Source organism: Arvicola amphibius, chromosome 10 (genome assembly GCF_903992535.2).
Source record: "Arvicola amphibius chromosome 10, mArvAmp1.2, whole genome shotgun sequence".
In the NCBI taxonomy this organism is placed as follows: Eukaryota; Metazoa; Chordata; class Mammalia; order Rodentia; family Cricetidae; genus Arvicola; species Arvicola amphibius.
Window position 1 is genome coordinate 1,466,846 of NC_052056.1, and position 20,007 is coordinate 1,486,852.

The following is a 20,007-nucleotide window of genomic DNA, read 5'->3' on the forward strand; positions in this document are numbered from 1 at the left end:
AATCTGAATGTAAGTGGCTCTTGACATCTGACCCTCTGTGTGGGATGCTGATGGACAACATGCTACAGTGACCCAGTCAAAGCACATGCTTCTAGTCCTGTCTCCCTGTGTTCACCAAGTATCCAGGACCCAGTATCTAAGACTGTGTGGTAAATAAGAGGCCATTCAGCCCAAGTCCACAGTCCAGGCTCTTGGGGATCTTAGCCTTGTCCTGGCAAGGCTTTTCTGTCCCTTAGTGCCCTGCCTGTCAAATGATGGCTGTGGAGTCATGGGCTGCTGAGCTGGATTGATCTGTGCATCTCTGTCCTGTGGGCAGTGCTTGTGCCCGAGGAAGCAGACCTGGCATGTCCCCACCTCTGTTGATCACGGATACAGCTCTCAATACTTTTGGAACATATCAAAGGCATCCCTTACTGTAGCCAGCTACCCAGCAAGTGCCTGCTGGACCCCTGCCTCCTGCCTTAGTCCTGCTTTAGTAAAATAGCAGTCACATGGTGCTACCTACTTGCTCACAGACACCTGGCCCTGGGCAAGCAGATCCCAGGCCTCCTCCTGCTCCACCACTGACTCTGGAAGTGACTGGCTTCTGTTCGAAACTCAGGGCCTTGCAGCGGTGGAGACACTTGCCGCATCCTTCCACTTGCTTTCGGTTGCCATGTGCCTTCTGCCTGAGGTGGAGGCACGGTGTTCCAGCTCTGAATAGCATTCTCGGAGCCCACTCAGGAAAGTAAGGCAGATTTAGCACATGCCGAGGTTCTCACACATCACCTGCCACTTCAGCGGCGACGCAGAGAAGAGTTCACCCCAGGTAAAATGTATGTGCTGCGCCGCTCAGATCAGCTCCAACGCAAGCCTCCTTTCAACGTCTGCTCGGTCATAGTGAGGCAGCACACACGGTCAGGAAAGCAAATACATCGTGAAATCCTGATACACAGACCCCTTGAGAAAGTCCTCCACCATCTGGCCAAAAACTTGTCCATCACCCCTCAAAGTCAGTGTTTCTTTTGTTTACCAAGATGCAGGTTTAGTTCTGGAAGCCAGCTGAGCTGTGGATACCTAGGTGACTATAGTCAATGACGTAGGGCAGAGCTGGACGTTGTCCCTGTCCATTAGCTCAGAGATTTGAGATTAACTTGAATACCTAAAAATTTGCATCTGCTACAGTAGAATCTAAAACGTATATAAATGAAGAACCTGTGAGCTGGCTCAGTTGTTGAAGTTCTCACCTTACAAGTGTGAGTACCAGAATTCAGATCCGTGTAACCAATGTAATGCCAGATGGCATAGTGACGTACCTGTAATTTCACACTTAGAAGGCAGAAACAGGGGACTCCAAGGCAATCCGGCAAGCAAGGTCAGGCATATCAGTGAGCTGTGGGTTTGACTGAGCAACCCTGCCTCAACAGTAGATCAGGGACAGAGCTCTCAGTACACAGATGGAGGCATGAACAAGGATGATTCCAAACATCAAAACATACATGTTCATGTGCTCCCCATACAAGTGTATACCTACACACACGCAAAAGTATTGTCTTAGTTTGATTTTTATTATTGGGATAAAACACACCAATGAAAAGCAACTTGGGGGAGAAAGGGTTTATTTCAGCTTACAGTTTAGAGTCCACCATGAAGGGAAGTCGGGTCAGAACCTCAGGGCAGAAACACTGCTTACTGACTTGTCCTTCATGGCCTGTTCAGCCTGCTTTCTTACACAACCTGGACCATTTGCCTGGGATGGCCCCACCCACAGTAGGTTTGTCCCTCCCACATTGATCATTAATGTATAAGTAATGTCCCACAGACATGCCCATAAGCTAATCTGAAAAAGGCATTTTCTCAACTGAGGTTCCTTCCTCCCAGATGACACAAGCTATGTCAAGCTGGTGAAAGATTAACCAGCATACACACACACACACACACACACACATACACACACACACACAGAGATGGGGGAATGAAATATATTTATGTATATTTCATATATATGTGGAATCCTCATGTTGCAGGAGTTTCACAGTGAACAGCCATTAACTATATAGAGATAGCTCACCAATGAGAGGTGTATAGAGCTACCTGCTGGTGTGAGTCCTTCCCAGGGGGACATCGTGACACTGGAATTTGATTTATCAAGAGTAAATTACTATTTTCCAGTGTGTTTGTTTTGCTTTGTTTTTTTTTTCAGACATTTTGATTCAGGTGATTATTTTTCTTGCAAACAGTACTTAGTGGTTCTATCCTGTGACTCTTCTGCACGGCTCCTTCCAGTACCTTGTGTGGCAGGGAAGGAGGCCAGCCGGGCGGTGTGACGGGCTCTATAACGAGGTCCTACTTTTGGCTTTGTCCTCCAGAGCTGGGCGAGATTAAGAATGTCACCACCACTCAGCCTTCCTTGGAGCTGGACGGATTGGAGAAGTACACCAACTACAGTATCCAGGTGCTGGCCTTCACCCGTGCAGGGGATGGCGTCCGAAGCGAGCAGATCTTCACCCGCACCAAAGAGGATGGTGAGACATAGATGTGTGGGCACTGGATGGGAAACGCAGATCCTACATGCCCGGGGACACACTGGTGCCTGGGCGGAAGCCACTGCAGAAGGCGGGTCAGAAGGCTTGCTGGGGCTTCGCCAATCCGTGCTCTTAGCCTCATTCACTCCGGTCTTCACTGCCCTTCTGCACAGCCCAGCAGGAGTCAGGCCCTCCCCCTGCTTGTTGTAGTCATTGATTGATCCTGGTCCTGCCCCTTAAATACTTTCCTGCTCTTCCCTCTCCTCCTACCCCTCCCTCTCCCACTTCTCCTTCTTCACCTCCCCATCCCGCCCCCTTTTCTACCTCTCTTCCTATCTCCCCCATTTTCTCTTCTTCCTCTCTCTCTCTCTCTCTCTCTCTCTCTCTCTCTCTCTCTCTCTCTCTCTCTCTGTCTCTCTCATCATTTTTGTTTGTTTGTTTCAACTAAAGTCACCTTTTATCCCAGAGCTCACATGCCTGCTGAGTGTTCTGTGTTCTATTCAGATAACTTCAATTACTTCCAGGGTCAGCTCTTTTTCCTTAAAAATTATGGACTATCCTAAGTCTTACTGCACATGAATTGGATCATTTTAGAAAGGCTTGAATTCAAAGCTTTGTGGCTTTTTTAAAAAAAAATGAATTCTTACAAAGATTCGTGCTGACTAGGTAGGTTTTATCTCCCTTCTGACTCCAGAGCAGCTCCACACAATTTGGCCTGCAGTTTTCTTTATTTTGAGGAAAATTCCCTGTGTCCTTGTCAGAGCTGTTTGAGGAGCACTTTATGCTTCCGTGCACAGCAGAGAATCAGCGATAAAGGTGATTAGTTTCTTCTTCGGTGAAGGAAGAAGTAAGCAGTATCAAATGGATGTCCAAGAAGCCTTCCAGAAGCTTCCCGGCACTGGATCATGCTAGACACAGGCTGACCCAGGACATGCAGCACCCAAGTGCTGTGTAGACATGATCTGAACTTATTCATCTTCATCCAAACGAAGTGGGGCAAGTTAGGAAGGAGAACTCTCACTGTGGCCCATTCTGAAATCAGCTGGTACTGGCAGGTTTGATGTCTCTGCCCCCTCAACTGCATGGATCCCAAACATGCTATTCTTTGATTCCAGCCCACATTTGCCCTAGAAGCAAAGCTTAGAACTCAGATTTAGATACGAGGATGGGACCTCCCCCTTCTCCTTCCCACCCCCTGTCCATCATCCTCACAATCACCAGACATCCAAAAGGTACCTTCTGCTGCCTGCACCCTGCTCGCCCCTCAGGGGAGCCATGCCCTGCTCTCTCTCCCACAGTCCCATCCACCTACCCCCTCGGTATTCTATCGACTCTCTGGACCTCCTTACACAGAGGTGTCTGCATGTATGTCGGTCCTCACTCCGTTTAGTTTTGCTAGAGCACACAGGCCACATTCTTCCCAAGAGTGTGCAGCTGCGGGTGAGTTTTCTACTCAGTGACGTTGGATCATTTCAGGGAATCTAAAGTCAAAATGCAGTGTCCTCGGGAAGTCACAGTGCCTTGAGCTATCCACAACGCAAAGTCCTGAAAGAGAGGAACTGTCATTTAAAATGTGTCGGAGAGCTGTGTGAATGCTGGTGTCATGTCCTGCTGTCCACAAGACTTAGAGCAACTTACTTGCTCAGAACAAGAGGGAACCAAGCTGCTGCACCTGTCAGAGCGTACTGTCATATGTAGGAAAGCAGAAGTGAATTGACCACACCTCAGGCTGACGTACAGAAGGCTGTTGCACCCCTCCCTATACACCTCGTTCTTTGCTCTCCCCTCCCTCAGAGCATCACTAATGGTGAAACAGAGATCTCTGGAACTATCGTTTAAGAAAGAAATCAATCCGTAGCATTAAATTTGACATTTAACATTTTTTTAGGAGAATCTATGGAAATCCAATAAAATGGGAAGATCTCCACAGCTCCTATCAACAAGAAATTTGGGGGTCAATTTTTAATTGATCTTCCAGGTTTAGAAATGGTAGTTTTCCTTCTCAGTGTTTGTCCCTCAGGCCTAAGGTCTGACTTTCCCATCCACTGATCCCTGCTTTTATACCTGGTTCAGGAAGTGAATGGAGATGAGATTGACTGTAGATGTCTCTACAAGACCCCGTGGAGGAGGTGGAGAATCCCCTCATCCCGGTGCTGTGGGACAAAGGGGACTACAGGTTGAATGCCAGTATTGATTTAGGATAAGTTTGCATTTTTGAAGTGAAACGGAGTAGAGACTGGAGAGAAAGAGGGAAACACAAAAGATTTCATAACTTAGAAATGGCAGGTGCCCTAGTTTGCTTTCTGTTGCTGTGACCAAAACACCATGACCAAAACACCATAACCAAAACACTGTGACCAAAGCGCCATGACCAAGACACCATGACCAAAACACCATGAACAAGACACCATGACCAAAACACCATAACCAAAACAACACCATGACCAAAACACCTAAGGGAAGAAAGGACTTATCCCATCTCCACATCACATTTTATCTTTGAGGGAAGTCCAGATAGGAACCCAGAGCAGGAACCTGGAGGCTGGAACTGATGTAGGGGCCATGGGGGGTGCTGCTCACTGGCTTGCTCTGTGAGGCTATCTTCCCAGGGGTGGCACTGTTTACAGTGTGATGAACTGCACCACATCAATCATTGACCGGAAAGAGTGCTCTACAGGCTCTCATGGAGGGATTTTCTCAGGTGGTGTTCTCTGTTCCCAAATGGCCCTTGTTTGTGGCTGACAAAACACGAGCCATCACAGCAGGGTCCTTGTCAACCACCATAAGAAACTCTGTATCTAACGTAAGCAGGTGTTTGTGCACTGAGAACAGCTCTCTTGTTCAGTTTCTCAGTCCCGAAAGATTCTTGGACTCATAGACACGTTCTCAGGCCTCTCTGGTCATTTCCGAAGGTCCACGCATAGACATCTCAGATCCATATGTTGTAGTGCCGTCTCCATGGCCATCCTCTTGGGGTGAGAACTGTTGAATCTTCAGGTCTACTTCTCAGAACCCGTAGCTCAATGAAAACATAGACATTTGTCATTGCCGAAAGAGCGTAAGAAGTGACTTGCTATGCAGCTTTATTCTTTTGAGCATGGTGAATTCTGAATTCTGAAACATTTGTGGAATCTTAATATCATTTTATTTGCCCAAACTATAACCTAAGCATAGCTGTGCAAGGGAAGAATACAAACAAAACATGATCTATTAATTTTCAGTAGCTATTTTCACTCTGAGGCATGCGCTAAACTCAACCTCCATCCCTTTATGAAAAAGTACACATAGTATATATATATATACCTAGAACCAGCTCTGTTTAAATTTAAATATTTACTAAGCCTATCATTAATGCCTGTGAGCCTCTGAGGCCAGCGGTAGATGGAATGTGTGATCTCTGCATCCACCCCACATGGCACCAGGCCAGCTCCTCGCTGGTGAGATATCAAAAGGTAAAGCTGAGTGAGGGTAAAAGACACCCACGTCAGAATCTGAGACTCTTTTGCTACCTGTATCCCGAGCTTTGTGTAGCCTGAAAAGTGTTGAGAGTTTATTAGTTGCTTTTCTGTTGCTGTAAGAAAACGTACAGACAAAAGTGACATCAGGAAGAAAGGTTTGTTTTGTATGGGTTCCCAAAAGCAAAGCCCAACATGGTGAGGAAGGCATGGGAGCAGTCAGGGAATCCACAGTGCAGGAGCAGGAAGCTGGCTGATCACACTGCTTCCTCACACAAGAAGCCAAGAGCAAGAACAGAAAGGGTGAGGTTGCAAACTCTCACCATGCCCCCCCACAGTGATGCACTGCTTACTCAGGGAAGCCTGCTCCTCCTAAACTTCCCACAGCTTCCTAAACAGAGCTACCAACTGAGAACCAAGGGTTCAAAGAAGGAGCCTTTAGAGGTCATTTCTTATTCAAACCACAACAAAGAGTATGCCAGCGTGTGACTGTATCTTAGTGAACCCCAAAATGGTGCGTGCGTGTGTGTGTGTGTGTGTGTGTGTGTGTGTCTGTCTGTCTGTCTGTCTGTCTGTCTGTCTGTGTGTTCACACAATCACCAGTCATGTAGTCTTTCAATAGGTATTGCAGGTTTTGTATCTTGTGAGGAAGTCAGCCCTTCCTAGAATTCTAGCACCTCAGAATGTGGGAATGTGTTCTGTGCAGTAAATAGAAGCCAACAACACAACAGCCCATGTGTCCTCTGCATCCTGTCATGCCCATCACCCCTCACCCCTCCCCCCCATCTGTCCCCCTCATCCCTCACCCCTGGCCTCACCCCTCACCCTCATCCCCACCCCCACCCCTGCCCTTACTCCCACCCCCACCCCAGCCTGGCAGTTCACTTGAGGACAGGAAGATTCTGTCTTCGCTGAACTCTGACATCCACTGTCTCTGACCACCAGTCCCTCTTTTAAAGGATCCCAGCCCATCTGCCAGCCCTAATGTTCTTTCCACCCTTTCTTTCCCAATTTCCCTCACACTTTAGAGAAAATGGCATAGGTGCCCAGTTGTTACTGAGCATTCAGCAGAGCCTCGCCTTTTTAAAGATCCTATTTCCAAATACAGTGACACCTGGAGTCTCTGGGGTTAGGACTCGGTGTATAAATAAGGAACACTGGGACCCTTGACACTGGTCCTCAAAGAGCTTAGCAGAGAGAGGGGGACTAGGCCACCAGACAGTCACTGGGCAGGGGTGGTCACCTGGGCGACCATTCATGGCTCCTTCCACCCCGTGACTAACCCCGGATTTTCCAGTTCCAGGTCCTCCTGCTGGCGTCAAGGCGGCGGCGGCCTCAGCCTCCATGGTCTTCGTGTCCTGGCTGCCGCCGCTCAAGCTGAACGGCATCATCCGGAAGTACACCGTATTCTGCTCCCACCCCTACCCCACAGTAAGTTGCTGGACAGCCAGGTGCTTTTCCAGCCCCTTTCCAGTACCTCACCGAGGATGCTTTTTCCTCGGCTCCCTCCCACTTGTCCTCCTTGGTGGCTTTTTCTTGTGGGGTTGTCTCCACACACAAAGCAAAGTCCTCATTTACACCTCCCTCCAGAGCAGCCCTAAATCATCACAGGGGATGCAGTTGCCGGGAGCCACTGTTTATCTGGCAGCTTCCCAGGCACTGCCACCCACTTATCAGAATCCCAGTGCAGAGGCCATAATTGTGCCTTAATTGCTACTCACTGGACAGCACCTATTGGTGCGCAGTTGGGCTCCACATTAAATGCACTGGCTCCCTCCTTCCCTCTCCCCCACATGCTCCTGCCTACCCTCCCTCCCTGGCCTGTCCCACGCTGAGGAGCTACAGGATTATTCCTGCTGTGCAAGGCTTGTCAGCGGGGACCTGTGCCCTCTGCAACAGCAGCGGCAGGCCTGGTAAAGGCTCTGGGAGTTGGAATGCACACACCATTTCAAACCGTACCACTTATTATCGCTGCTGTTAGCAGTGCTGGGTAATAATTATCAATTTGAACTTTCTGTGGCCAGATACCAAGTCATATCAGGAAAGAGGGGAATTTGGAGAAAAGAAAATAAAAAAAAAAAAAATAGTGCATTCAGATTTGCAATCCTCTCGTGGAGATTTTAAGACAATTTCAAAATGTAGGGATGATGCCTGACCCATCTTTCTATCTCCTGTTCCTGGCATAAAACTTAGAAACATGTAGCCAGGCTGTGGAGATGGTTCAGCCACGTTTTCCAGACAGGTGTGAGGGCCCGAGTGGGTCCCCAGCACCCACAAAAAGAGCCAGGTATAGTAGTGCAAGTGATCCCAGCTCTGGGGAGGCAGAGATGGACAAATCTTTGGAACTTACTGGCCAGCCAGTCTAGCTGAGTCTGTTTGCTATGGTGTCCTAGAGAGGTTTCTGTTGCCGTGACAGGGAAATTATTCATTTGACTTATGCTTCCATGTCTTTGCCCCACACAGAGGGCAGTCAGAGCAGAAACTGAAGGTAGGAGCTACTTTCCCTCCCTATGAATGTGACAACCCTAGGGACCCCCTATCAGCAGAACCCTGTATACTCTTCTGTATTATGACTGGCTTGCTTCACGAATCCAAACGTCTCAATTTCTGTCAATGTGGGAGGGGGTGTTAGCACTGCCTTCCTCCATGAGACTGGACAATATCACCAAATTTATTTACGAGTTCTTTCATTTAAGTGACGCTTTTCCTGAGTCCAGACTTTCTTGGAGTGTGGAGCCTGAGGCCTGGTGTGCAGACACAGCATGAGTGGGTAGGAGCCAGGGACCCTGTGCGTGTCTGGGCAGCTGCAGCTCCTGCCAAGGCAGTCACACGTGTGTTCTGTGTGTACCACCACCTGCCTCTGCCATGAAGTGCAGTTTAAATCCCGAACGGTCAGGGCTGGGTTCCAGACTGTCTGTGAGCTCTTTATCTGTCAAGTATGCTATTGTCAGCCACTGGGCCCTTTTCTCAAACTCAGAGAGTTTTTGTCAGCCTTCTACAAGGAGGGAGCACCTGCTGTTATATCTCTGCAAGGGTCTGGGCCCGACTCCTCACCACAGCACCTGAGTTTAGCATTGGTCCTAACATGTTTCCAAGTCTTCAAAAGAGAAGGCAAATCCTCTCTGATGGGCAGAACACTCGCTGTCCGCTCCAGCTACTTCCTTATTTCCATTCCTTCACTTGCCACTCATCCAGCTGACCCTGGCCGCCCCAGACTGCTCCTCTCCTCTGAGTGTGAATGCAGCCTGGCTGGTGATAGTTGCTCACAGGACAGATGTGCCAGAGAGTGCCAAGTCCACTGGGGCTGGAGAGATGGATCTGTCACTAGAACTCTTGTAAGGCACAGGACACTAATTCAATCTCTGGAAGCCATGTAAGAAGCAAGGCATGGTGGGACATGCCCGTCATTCCTGTCCTGGAGAGGTGGGGACAGAGAAATCCCTGGCTCTCACTGGCTGGCCAGCTAGCCTTACCAGCAAGTTCCAGGTCCCAGTGAAAGACTCTGTCTTGAGAAATCTACGTTGACAGTGGACAATACCTGAGGATTAACACCACACACACACACACACACACACACACACACACACACACACATACACACACACACGGTGAGAGAGAGAGTGACAGAGACAGAGACAGAGAGAGACAGAGAGACACAGAGAGATACAGAGAGAGACAGAGAAGAGGAATGGAGAGGAGAGAAATGGAGAGGAGAGGAGAGGAGAGGAATGGAGAGGAGAGAAGAGGAATGGAGAGGAGAGGAGAGGAGAGGAGGGGAGAAGAGAGGAGAGGAGAGGAGGGGAGAGAAGGGGAGAGGAGGGGAGGGAAGGGAAGGGGAGAGGAGGGGAGAAGAGAGGAGAGGAGAGGAGAGAAGGGGAGAGGAGGGGAGGGGAGGGAAGGGGAAGGGAGGGGAAGGGAGAGAGGAGGGGAGGGGAGGAGGAGAGGAGAGGAGGGGAGAGGAGGGGAGATGAGAGGAGAGGAGGGGAGAGGAGGGGAGGGAAGGGGAGGGAAGGGGAAGGGAGAGAGGAGGGGAGGGGAGGAGGAGAGGAGAGGAGGGGAGAGGAGGGGAGATGAGAGGAGAGGAGGGAAGGGGAGGGGAGGGGAGAGGAGAGGAGAGGAGAGGAGAGGAGAGTCCTCTGTTTTGTGTTAGCCTGCCCTGGATTGTGGTTGGTTTACCCAGTGACACTACATTGAAGAAAGCTAATGTTCCCTTTCCTGGCCGCTATCAAGTGCAGATGGCTTCTTGCGTGGGAGCAGGACTTTATGTCACCTCCCCTTCTCTGCGCTTGGACTTTTGTCTGGCTTGGACAGGTGCGGGTCTTCTGAGTGCTGTTGCAATCCCTTTAACTTCGTATGTGCATCAGCCTTGCTGTGTCTAGAAGACACTGTTTCCTTGGAGTATCCCCAAAGTCTTCCCTCCTGTCCCACATAGATCTCTGAACCTTGAAGGGAGGAATTTGGTAAAGACAGTTTGCTTAGGGCTGAGGGCTCCAAAGTCTCTCTCTCTCTGCACATCTTCCAGTTGTGAGTCTCTGTGTTAATTACCATTTCCTAAAGAACCTGATGAAGTTAAACAATCTAGTAATCTGTGGGTGGAACAGTATTTAGAAGTTGCTTCATTGCTATGTTAATTTAACAGAATAGTAGTTGGTTTTTCCCTAGAGCCCACGATGTATCAAGTTTGGGTTTTAGGCCTCTATTAACAGTGTCAGAGGTGAGTTCCATCTCATAAAGTGGACCTTAAATCCATCTTTAAAAGTGGTTTGTTATTCCCATGACATTTGGACCAACAGAAGACATATCTTACAGGCAGGCTGCTGTCGTAGCTTCTAGCTGGGTGAGACTTATGATTGCTTTTCTCTCCCAGTAGCACGTGTGGCAATTTCCAGCACTGTGAACATTAGTCAGAAAAATTTCTTTTTGAGACCTGAACATTCCTGCGATGTGTAGCTATGACCAGCAGAGGGCAGCACAAGCTCTATTATTTTTCTTGTCTAAATCAATCTGAAGTGTTTGAAATAATTTCAGAGTTGAATGTAGAACACGGGAAGATAAATCAAGACATAGTGTGCCCTCTAATTTGATCTTCTCTCATGAGTCCCTTGGTGCAGCTCCTCGACGATGCCCCCACCACAAGATACCTAGCAGAGCTCCCTTTCTCTCTAAGATCTCCTTAAAAGGGGCAGTTTGTTCTACGACATATGTGACCCCCATCTAGCATAGGTGGTTATATCACACTATTTGCCCAGTTTATGTCTGCAAAAGACAACATGATTAGAGACCGCGAAGGTGTCCAAACATGTCACTCTGGCTGTAAATTAGCCGGGTTTATTTTCTGGTGGTCTAAATGCAGAGCAAATAAAACATTCTTCTCACTTCAAGTACCGAGAAATTGCACTAGCCTCCCAAAGATAGAGCACCCCAGCCTCTAAATTCATGTAATTAGAACCTCAAGATTCAGGCTATCAAATAACAATAGTATAACAATAAAATGATATAAACTATTAGAAACAATACAACCCAAAGAAGTGAGGTAACTTTTTAAAGTCTCTCATTAGGGGCATTAGGGGCTTGAGCAGTGGTTTAGGACGCAGACTTCTCTAATACAGAACTCAACACCCATACATCAGTTCACAGACACCTGTAAGCCAAGTTCCAGGGAATGTGGCGTCCTCTTTGGTCTCCAAGGACAAGGGTTCAGGTGGAACACAGACATGCATGTAGGCAAAAAGCATAAAATAGAATAAAAATCTTTTATAGTCTCAGACTAGGAAGTAGCTAAGCTGCATTTTCCTTAAATTCCATCTGTTAAAAATATATGAAATTTACCTATAAAAAAATAGATGAGCACTAAGCTATAGTAACTATCTACTTTATAATACTAAATTTAGAAATGTGAAATTAACCAGCAGAAATTTCCCATCAATGAAGAACAAACATATAAAAAAATCATTAAAATTCTATCATCCATGAGCTGTGAGTTCCATCAATTATACCATCTCAAATATGATATCTTGTTTTGTTTTTTATTTTGAGTCAAAGATTCGTGTAACTCAGGCTGGCCTCAAACTTACTATGTAGCTGACCAATACTGGCATGTGCTGGGCTCAACCTTGGGGCTTCCTGCAGTCTAGAAAACATTCTACCCACTGAAGTACAGCTCAGATCCTTTGTGGTAGCCTTTAAAAATAGGTTTCAGCTATCATACGGGTTCACAGAGCCTGAAGCAGCAATCATGGAACCCACATGGGTCTGCACTAGGCCCTCTACATACATGTTATTGTTGTCAGCTCGGAGGTTTTTAAGGGACTCCTAACAGTGGGAGCAGGGGTCTCTGATTCTTTTGTCCTCTCTTGGGACTCTTTTCCCTCCTACTGGGTTGCCTGGCCCAGTCTTGCTATGAGGGTTTGTGCGTAGCCTTATTACATCTTGTTACGCTGTGCTCGGTGGATATCTCTGGTGGCCTATTCTTTTCCTGAGAGGAGATGGAAGAAGACTGGATCAATGGGAGAGGGGGTTGGGGGTGGTAGGGGAAGTGGAGGAGAGGAAATTGCAGTTGGGATGTATTAAAGACAAAAAAAAAAATAAACTTTAAAAGAAAATCTCAAAAAAAGTTCCAGACATGAAATGTTACCCAGTTCCTGCAGGTGAAAGGTGTGTTATACACATTACTGATGGAGGCAGCTCCAGGCCACTTCTCCAGCTGACTCCAGACAGCGAGGCTCCATGAGACGTGACCAGGGTTCTAGGTAGTGAAGATTTCTGCAAGGTTCCCGCCTTCCCAGGGCAGTACCGCCCAGAGCAACTGCACTAAGAACTTAGTATCAGATGGTGTCTAAGTGGCCCCTGAGCTGAGGGTGATGCCACTGCCATGGCCCCTGGGCTGCAGCAGACCCCCGCCACTGTTCCCCGCATTCCTTTAGCGCTCTGGTGTGTGGGTGTGTCCCAGCATTCTCCCCTTTCCCCTTTCTGGGTTCTTTCCCATCTTCACTGTCACTGGCTCACAAATTAACGATCACCTGAAGCTGAATTCACATTTTTATTTCCATCCCTGGCAACCATTTAAAAATAGTATTTTATGAATTCCTTGAGAATTATGTATAGTGATTTTGATCAGATCCACGTTCTTGCATCCTGCTGTTCCAACTTCCTGTCCTCTTTTAAAAATCCATTGAGTCCGATTTGTGCTGCAGATATGCTCGGGTGTGGACCCATTCCCTAGAGCAGTGGCTCTCAACCTTCCTAATGCTGTCCCACTTTACAGTTCCTCATGTTGTGATGACCCACAATCATAAGATTATTTTCATCGTTAGTTCGTAGATGGAGTTTTGCTACTGCTATGAATCATAATGCAATTTTTTTTTTTTTTTTTTTTTTTTTTTTTTTTTTTTTTGTGGATACAGGTTTGCCGAAGGTGTCTGCATCCACAGGTTGAGAACAGCTGCCCTACCAGGGAGCCACACCTTTAACAAAAACTAACTCCCCTTCTCCCAGTAGCTACCAATGTGTCCACCCCCCCACACATGCAGGATTTTGTCTCACTTGAGCTGTGTGCTGTCCTGAATGCTATGAATTCAAATGGGCAAGTGCTGTCATGTCTAGAAAAAATGATTTCATGACAATTATCCACTTCCTCTGGACTTTCAAGTCTTTTTCCTTTCTTTTTCCATGGTGATCGCTGAATCCTGGGAGGAAGGTATATGATATAGACATCCCATCTAGGGCTCGGCATTCTGTAGTTTCTCATATTCCACATGTTGTGCGGTTGTGTGTCTTTGCGTTAATCAACATCTACTGCAAGAGGACATGTCCCTGATGAAAGCTGAGGGATGCATTATCTATGAGTATAGCAATGAGGCATTAGGAACTCGTTTAATACTATGCTGATTTATCCCCTAGGGCATGTGACGTATCTAGTCACAGGATATTAGCCCCCTAATAGTGCCAGCTATGGGTTCCATCCTGTGGAACACTTGGTTTTATTTGTTTGATTTCCTAACACCTACATTTCGAGAGAGAGAGCTGACCTGTGTGCCACATCCAGTATGCCCAAACTTATCCTCACCCTTTCCTTCCTGTTTCCTAGGGTTGCTAATGTTCCAACCATGTTCTTATCTTCCAACTAGAGTCCAGACTTAGGTTTGATTCCTTGTCTATCACTACTTATCAGATTGGCTAATTTACACACCTCTTATTCATTTGTTCAACAAATCCAGAAATAAATGGAACACCACTCTACACTGGCGCTGAGCCAGGCTCTGGGTTCATGCCTGGGCAGAAATCGAGTCTGCTGCATGCAGCCAGGCTATGCATTAGTGGTCTCTCAACAAGTGGTTTCTCTTTATTTCCTGCTCATGCCTATTGTAAGTTAATATTGACTTATCTCTATGTTACCGTCATTCCAGTAAACACCCAGGCAGGATTTATGACAGAGGGAAAGAAATCTTAGAAAGGTTGATAGGGAAATTTAATGCTTTCTCATAAATCACTAGTCAGCCATCACCATAGTCTTCCCTACCCAGAAGGTCCCCAGAAGGCATCAACAGAGCCTGTGTTCAAAAATCCCAGAGAAGGCAGAAGGTGCCAGGGCAGGACTCCATTCTGTGCAGGGAGCAGAGGACAGCAGAGTGGCAATTGCAGCACACTATAGTGCAGGAGTACGGCTGAGGGCTGTACACCTCAAACAATGGCCAGAGCCAGTGTCTTAGCACATGAATGTAGCCTTGACTTCAAGGAAGCCCCTGTTACCTGGTGAATCAGGAACAGGAATAGGGATGTGGAGCTGAGGAGACAGCTCAGTTGGTGAAGCAATTGAGGAGCTAAATTTTGATCCCCAGCACTCAAGTAAAAAAAAACTGGACAGTGGTTTGTATTTATCATTCCAGAATTGGGGGTTCCAGGGAAGTAGAAACAGGAAGATCCCAGGGCTGGCCAGTCTGGTGTAATGGATGTGTCCCAGGTCCTACAGATAGGCTGTTTCACAAAAATAAAATAGACAGCTCCCAAGGAATACCACCAGAAGTTGACCTCTGGCCTGCACAAGCACATGTACTACACACACACACACACACACACACACACACACACACACATATATATACAGACTTTACACACACACGTATATATACAGACTTTCCATACACACAGACACACGCATGCTCACACACACACATACACATGTATATATACAGACTACACACACACACACACGTATATATGCAGACTTTACACACACACACACAGGGTGCTAATCAGAGGAAATAAATCTGCTAAGCACCATGGCACCCTAAGAATTATCTCTCCACTGTATCTCTGTAGATGGTTACGTATAGTTATTTCCAATGAGTGCCTTGTGCAGGAGTTACCCTACTGCCTCCCTCAGTTACCAAATCTGAAAATCAGACAATGCAGCTGGCCAGCATCATGTAGCTTCATCCTGAAGGTTCATGGTCTTTCCCCACCCTACCTGGGTCTTCTCTTAATGGTGGGTTTCAATCTTACTGTTGTATGACTTCAACCTTGTGCCTTAGTGTGTATGGTCATTTGACCAAGAATGGACCCCATAGACTCATATTTTACTGCTTGATCCTAGTTGGTGAAACAATTTGGGAAAGGATTAGGAGGTGTGGCTTGTTGAGGAAGGTGTGTCACGGGGGGGTGGGGTGGGCTTTGAGGCTTCAGAGCCCAAGTCATTTCTATTATCTCTCGCTCCCCACTCCCTTTATCCCCCTCCTCTGTCTGTTTCTCTCTCCCTACTCCTTGATGATAAGGAAGTAAGCTCTGAGGTGTGTCTCTAGCAACATGTCTGCCTGCTTGCTGTCATGCTCTCCACACTGATAATCCAGACTCTAACCTTCTGGAACTGTAAACTCCTTTAACTCTTTCCTTTTCAAGTTGCCTTGTGTTGATGGAATGGTGGGCTGTGTCCCACCACCCGGCTAGCTTTACCCAAAATAATTACATGGAAACTGTATTCTTTTAAACACTGCCTGGCCCATTCGTTTCAGCCTCTTATTGGTTAATTCTCACATCTTCCTTTAACCCATATTTAGTAATCTGTGTAGCACCACGAGGTGGTCGCTTACCAGGAGAGATCTTAACCTGCGTCTCTCTCGGAGAGGAGAAGCATGGCAACTGCCTATGGCGACTGCCTGAAGCGTCTGCCTTCTCTCTCCCAGCATCCTGTTCTGTCTACTCCACCCACCTATGTTCTGACCTATTGGGCCAAGCAGTTTCTTTATTAATTAACCAATGAAAGTCCTCCATCAGCCTTGGTCAGGGAGCTTTGTCACGGCAGTAGAAAGCTAAAACAGTCAAGCATGGCCACATAAGCATGGCCCAGCCTCTGCTTCTGATGTACAAGAGGTAGTGGTAGTCTCCAAGATGCCCAAGAGATTTCTAGATGGATGTTTAAATTTTATAGGTTGTGACTTTGAGTCACCCAAGAGAGATGGAACCATATATTGACTTTTCCTTACCAAGACAGGAAGCATCCTGCAGATACTGGCTGTTTTCTACACCAGAAGAATGAGGGTTGCATGCCTGAACCTTTTCATGGCTGGCATGAAAACATTCCTCCTTTGTTCTCCCACAGCGACCTACCTGTAGGTCCCTTTGTTCTTAAATAGCAAAATTAGACATTATGGCAGCATCCCAAGTCCGGCTAACAATAGACCTTTGTGCTTCATTTATACATTTGCAATTTAGCAAGTCCATAAGACCTTTTTTCTTGGTTCAGACATTTTCTGGGTCTTCTGTACTCATGGGCCCACACATAACTCTAACCTCTAGTATCCTTTCACCAAACACAGGGCTGTAGAAAACTTGGAAATATTTCACAGAAGCAAGGATGCATCTAAGCACACCAGTCACGAGAAATCAATTCTGGTTTATAAAAACTCTTGGTATCTGTATTCTGGAAGCTTCCCTGCAAATTCTTCTACACTTCATAGCTAATTCTAGAGGATATGATTTTAAATCTTCTGTACACTTTCCATGCTTGTGTGTGTGTCTGTTGTGTGTGCACATGCATGTGTTTGCATGCACATGTGTGTATGTAATTGTAGAAGCCAGAGGTCAATGTATGGTGTCTATTTATCTCCACCTTATTTTTTCTTTCCTTTGGAGACAGGGTTTCCCACGGATCCTGCATCTTCCCTGATTAGGCTAGAGTGGGTGACTACTTAGCTCCAGGAATCTACCTTCCAAGGCCTCCCAGTCTTGGGATTATAGACACTACATGAACAGGCATTATGTGGGCACTAAAAATTGATACTCAGGTTTTTATGCTTATGCATCCATCCTTTTACACACTGGGCCATATCCCCAGCCATGTGTGGTTACCCAAAAGCTCATCCTTCAGAAATGATCTTTCTTCCAGGCATGGTGGGAACACTTGGGAGTCAAAGAGAGGGAGAAGCAGGCAGATCTCTGTGAGTTCAAGGTCAGACTGGTCTACATGGCCAGTTCCATGCCAGCCTGGACTGCATAGTGAGACCCTGTCTTAAAACCAACAAACAACTAGCAAGCAAATAAAAAGCTCTTTCCCTCCATGGAACCAGCCAATCACTGTGTGATCCTCCTGCTGAGTTGGGTTGTAGCTTTCAGATTGTCATCAGTAGCCCTTGGTACTACCAGATTTGTTAGAATGCTAGTGGGCTGTACCAGAAGGGTAGAGATTACCTTGGCTTGGGAATCCTGAAACCAGTCTTATGTTTTAGAGTCAGGGAAATCTGAGCACACATGTCAATGACATTTGTGTAAAAGCAAGCCCAGGGAAGCTCTTCCAAAGCCCATCAGATAGCTTGCTCACTCTATGAGATGAGCTTCCAGCAATAGTTCTCTGACGGGGCTGGCACTCAGCCTTGCAGGCAGTAGAGGCTACCCTGAATGGTCATTTCCAATGCTGCCCACAGCTCCCTTAGTGCCTGTAGGCTAGAATGCCCTTTAAAATAGATTTTAACTCTTAGACAAATTTTAGGTAAAGAGGCTTAGACTGTGCCTTGTCTGTTCCACTGTCATCATCAGGTGCCAGCCTGGCCTGGGGCCCATTTGCATCCACAGGAGTCAAATGACTCCTGAGCCCATGACTTGTATCAGGGCTCTTTTACTGGTTGTCTCCCTGTGGCCCAAGACAACCATGCAATTAATGGCAGGTGGGTCCGACATTGTCATAGCATGCCCCAAAGCTTCATGTCTTAGGCATCCTCTGTGTTCTGCCCATCATCACACTATGACCATCAGCATGGTTTTGCTGAAATGCCCTCCTGACCAGCCTTGGATTCTTTCAGAGATCCTGGCTTTGTAAACATCTTTGACTTGGCCTGATTCAAGCATATTATGCTATTTAGGGAATTAAGTGGAGTTCAAGTATTTTTCAATTAAGAGTAATGGATGTCCATATTAACCCTTTTTAGTGCTGTATGTTGTACCTAGATTATTGTTAGTACTAAGAATAATCATCACTGAATTTCTTCTCTTCTGGGAGAGAGGAGAGGCAGGATGCTAAGTTTGTTCTTTTGTGCAGAAGTCACTGAATGGGTGACAGCCATAAATGAGACTAACAATACCCCTTTGACAGATAGGTAATTAGGGTGTCAGGTGGTGTGACAATGGGGACAGGATAGTGAAAGGGGGTCATATGGTTAGGAAAAGCCTAGAAAAGGGAAGAGGCTGGCGTGTCAACTCTAATGAGACAGTGACCTCGATTCTAGGCAATCTTCTTGCATGGTCTTTCTGGATGTTACGTTTAGTTCGCTGCAAAGTATAATAGAAATTCTTTTGTCTTATATTTGAAAATCCAACAAGTCAAATATGCTGTGTTTGAAAGGCTTTGTAGAAAGCAGCCAGTGGTTAGATGTATGGATGTATATCTCCAGTGATCTCAGGAAGACGCAGAGAGACACAGAAATGGGCCAGGCTAGTACATTTCTCTGACAATGTTAGTGTTGCCTCTGCTGCCAATGTGACCTCCTCGGCCTCTATGGCCTCTGCACCCTCTGCCTTCCAAAGTTCTTTCTACTGATCATTGTCTTCTGAACAAGAAGAAATCTGGGAACAAGATGCTGATTCTGTCAGAATGAATTATACATGGGGATTTTTTAAAATATCAATTGGATCCAGCTAACTTCCTATTCTGGTTGACCTATGGGCCATTTCTCTGCCTCTGAACAGGAAGACTTACGTGTTCTGGAGATGCCATTCACTGCTCCTCCATTAAAGCAATGGCTTTCTGTGCTTTCCTTTCCTTTCTTTCTTTCCTTTTTTAAAAGACACTGCTGTAGACCCACGGAATCCGAGCTTTCTAGACTTCAGAAACTGTGATTTTTTTTTATTAGATGTTAGGCCTTTTAAAGTGCCCCATTTCTTTAATAGAATTAGTTTTTCATTAAAAAGTTAATTGAAATTTTTTTAAAGTGGAATAAGTTTTACATCCGACAGACAGGGTGAATAATTCAATCTGAGCAGACTGCTACACTGCACACATGCATTCCCTTCCAAATTCTGATCCACTCTGGGCCATCTTTAAACTCTCCTAATAAAACAAGCATTTCCTTGATACATTCTAGTGACTAGCTGGTGGTTACTGACCCCATGAGAAGCTGAGGGTTGGGAAGAGTTCCTAGAGAAAGGGGTGAGGCAAATTTCAGCCCTTGGTGACCTTGGCTCCAAGTCCTGGCAAGAGCAGAGTCCACAGTGGAATGGAGGGAAAGGCTATAGGGGAAATATAAAGTAAGGCCACAGAGGGACCCTGATGGAGGATTGGAGGGCATTTTACTAACATCCAATAAGCTAAATAATGGAGAGGATTGGGGAATGAGTTCAGCAAATATTCCATAAAATCTGTGCTTACAGGAACTATCAAAAAAAGTCTAACATCCTTAATTGTGGCTAATTTTATGTTATTTACCCATAAAACAATCATACACGTGAACGGGAAATGATGACACCATCATTCAAAAGGCAGAAATAAGTGTGAATGAAGACAGACCACAGAGGCCATTCATAAAACTGGCACCGGCACACTAAGACAACGCGCTTTCTGGCAG

The 20,007-nt window shown here is 46.5% G+C and overlaps 1 protein-coding gene across 1 annotated transcript in view; it reads left to right on the forward strand.

The window, feature by feature from the left end:
* Dscam (DS cell adhesion molecule) overlaps window positions 1-20,007 on the forward strand; it is a 445,545-nt gene that overhangs the window by 352,709 nt on the left and 72,829 nt on the right. Inside the window, exons 18-19 of the mRNA XM_038345563.2 lie at window positions 2,349-2,504; window positions 7,257-7,390. Coding sequence (XP_038201491.2) covers window positions 2,349-2,504; window positions 7,257-7,390 — 290 coding nt within the window. The remainder of the gene's footprint in view (window positions 1-2,348; window positions 2,505-7,256; window positions 7,391-20,007) is intronic.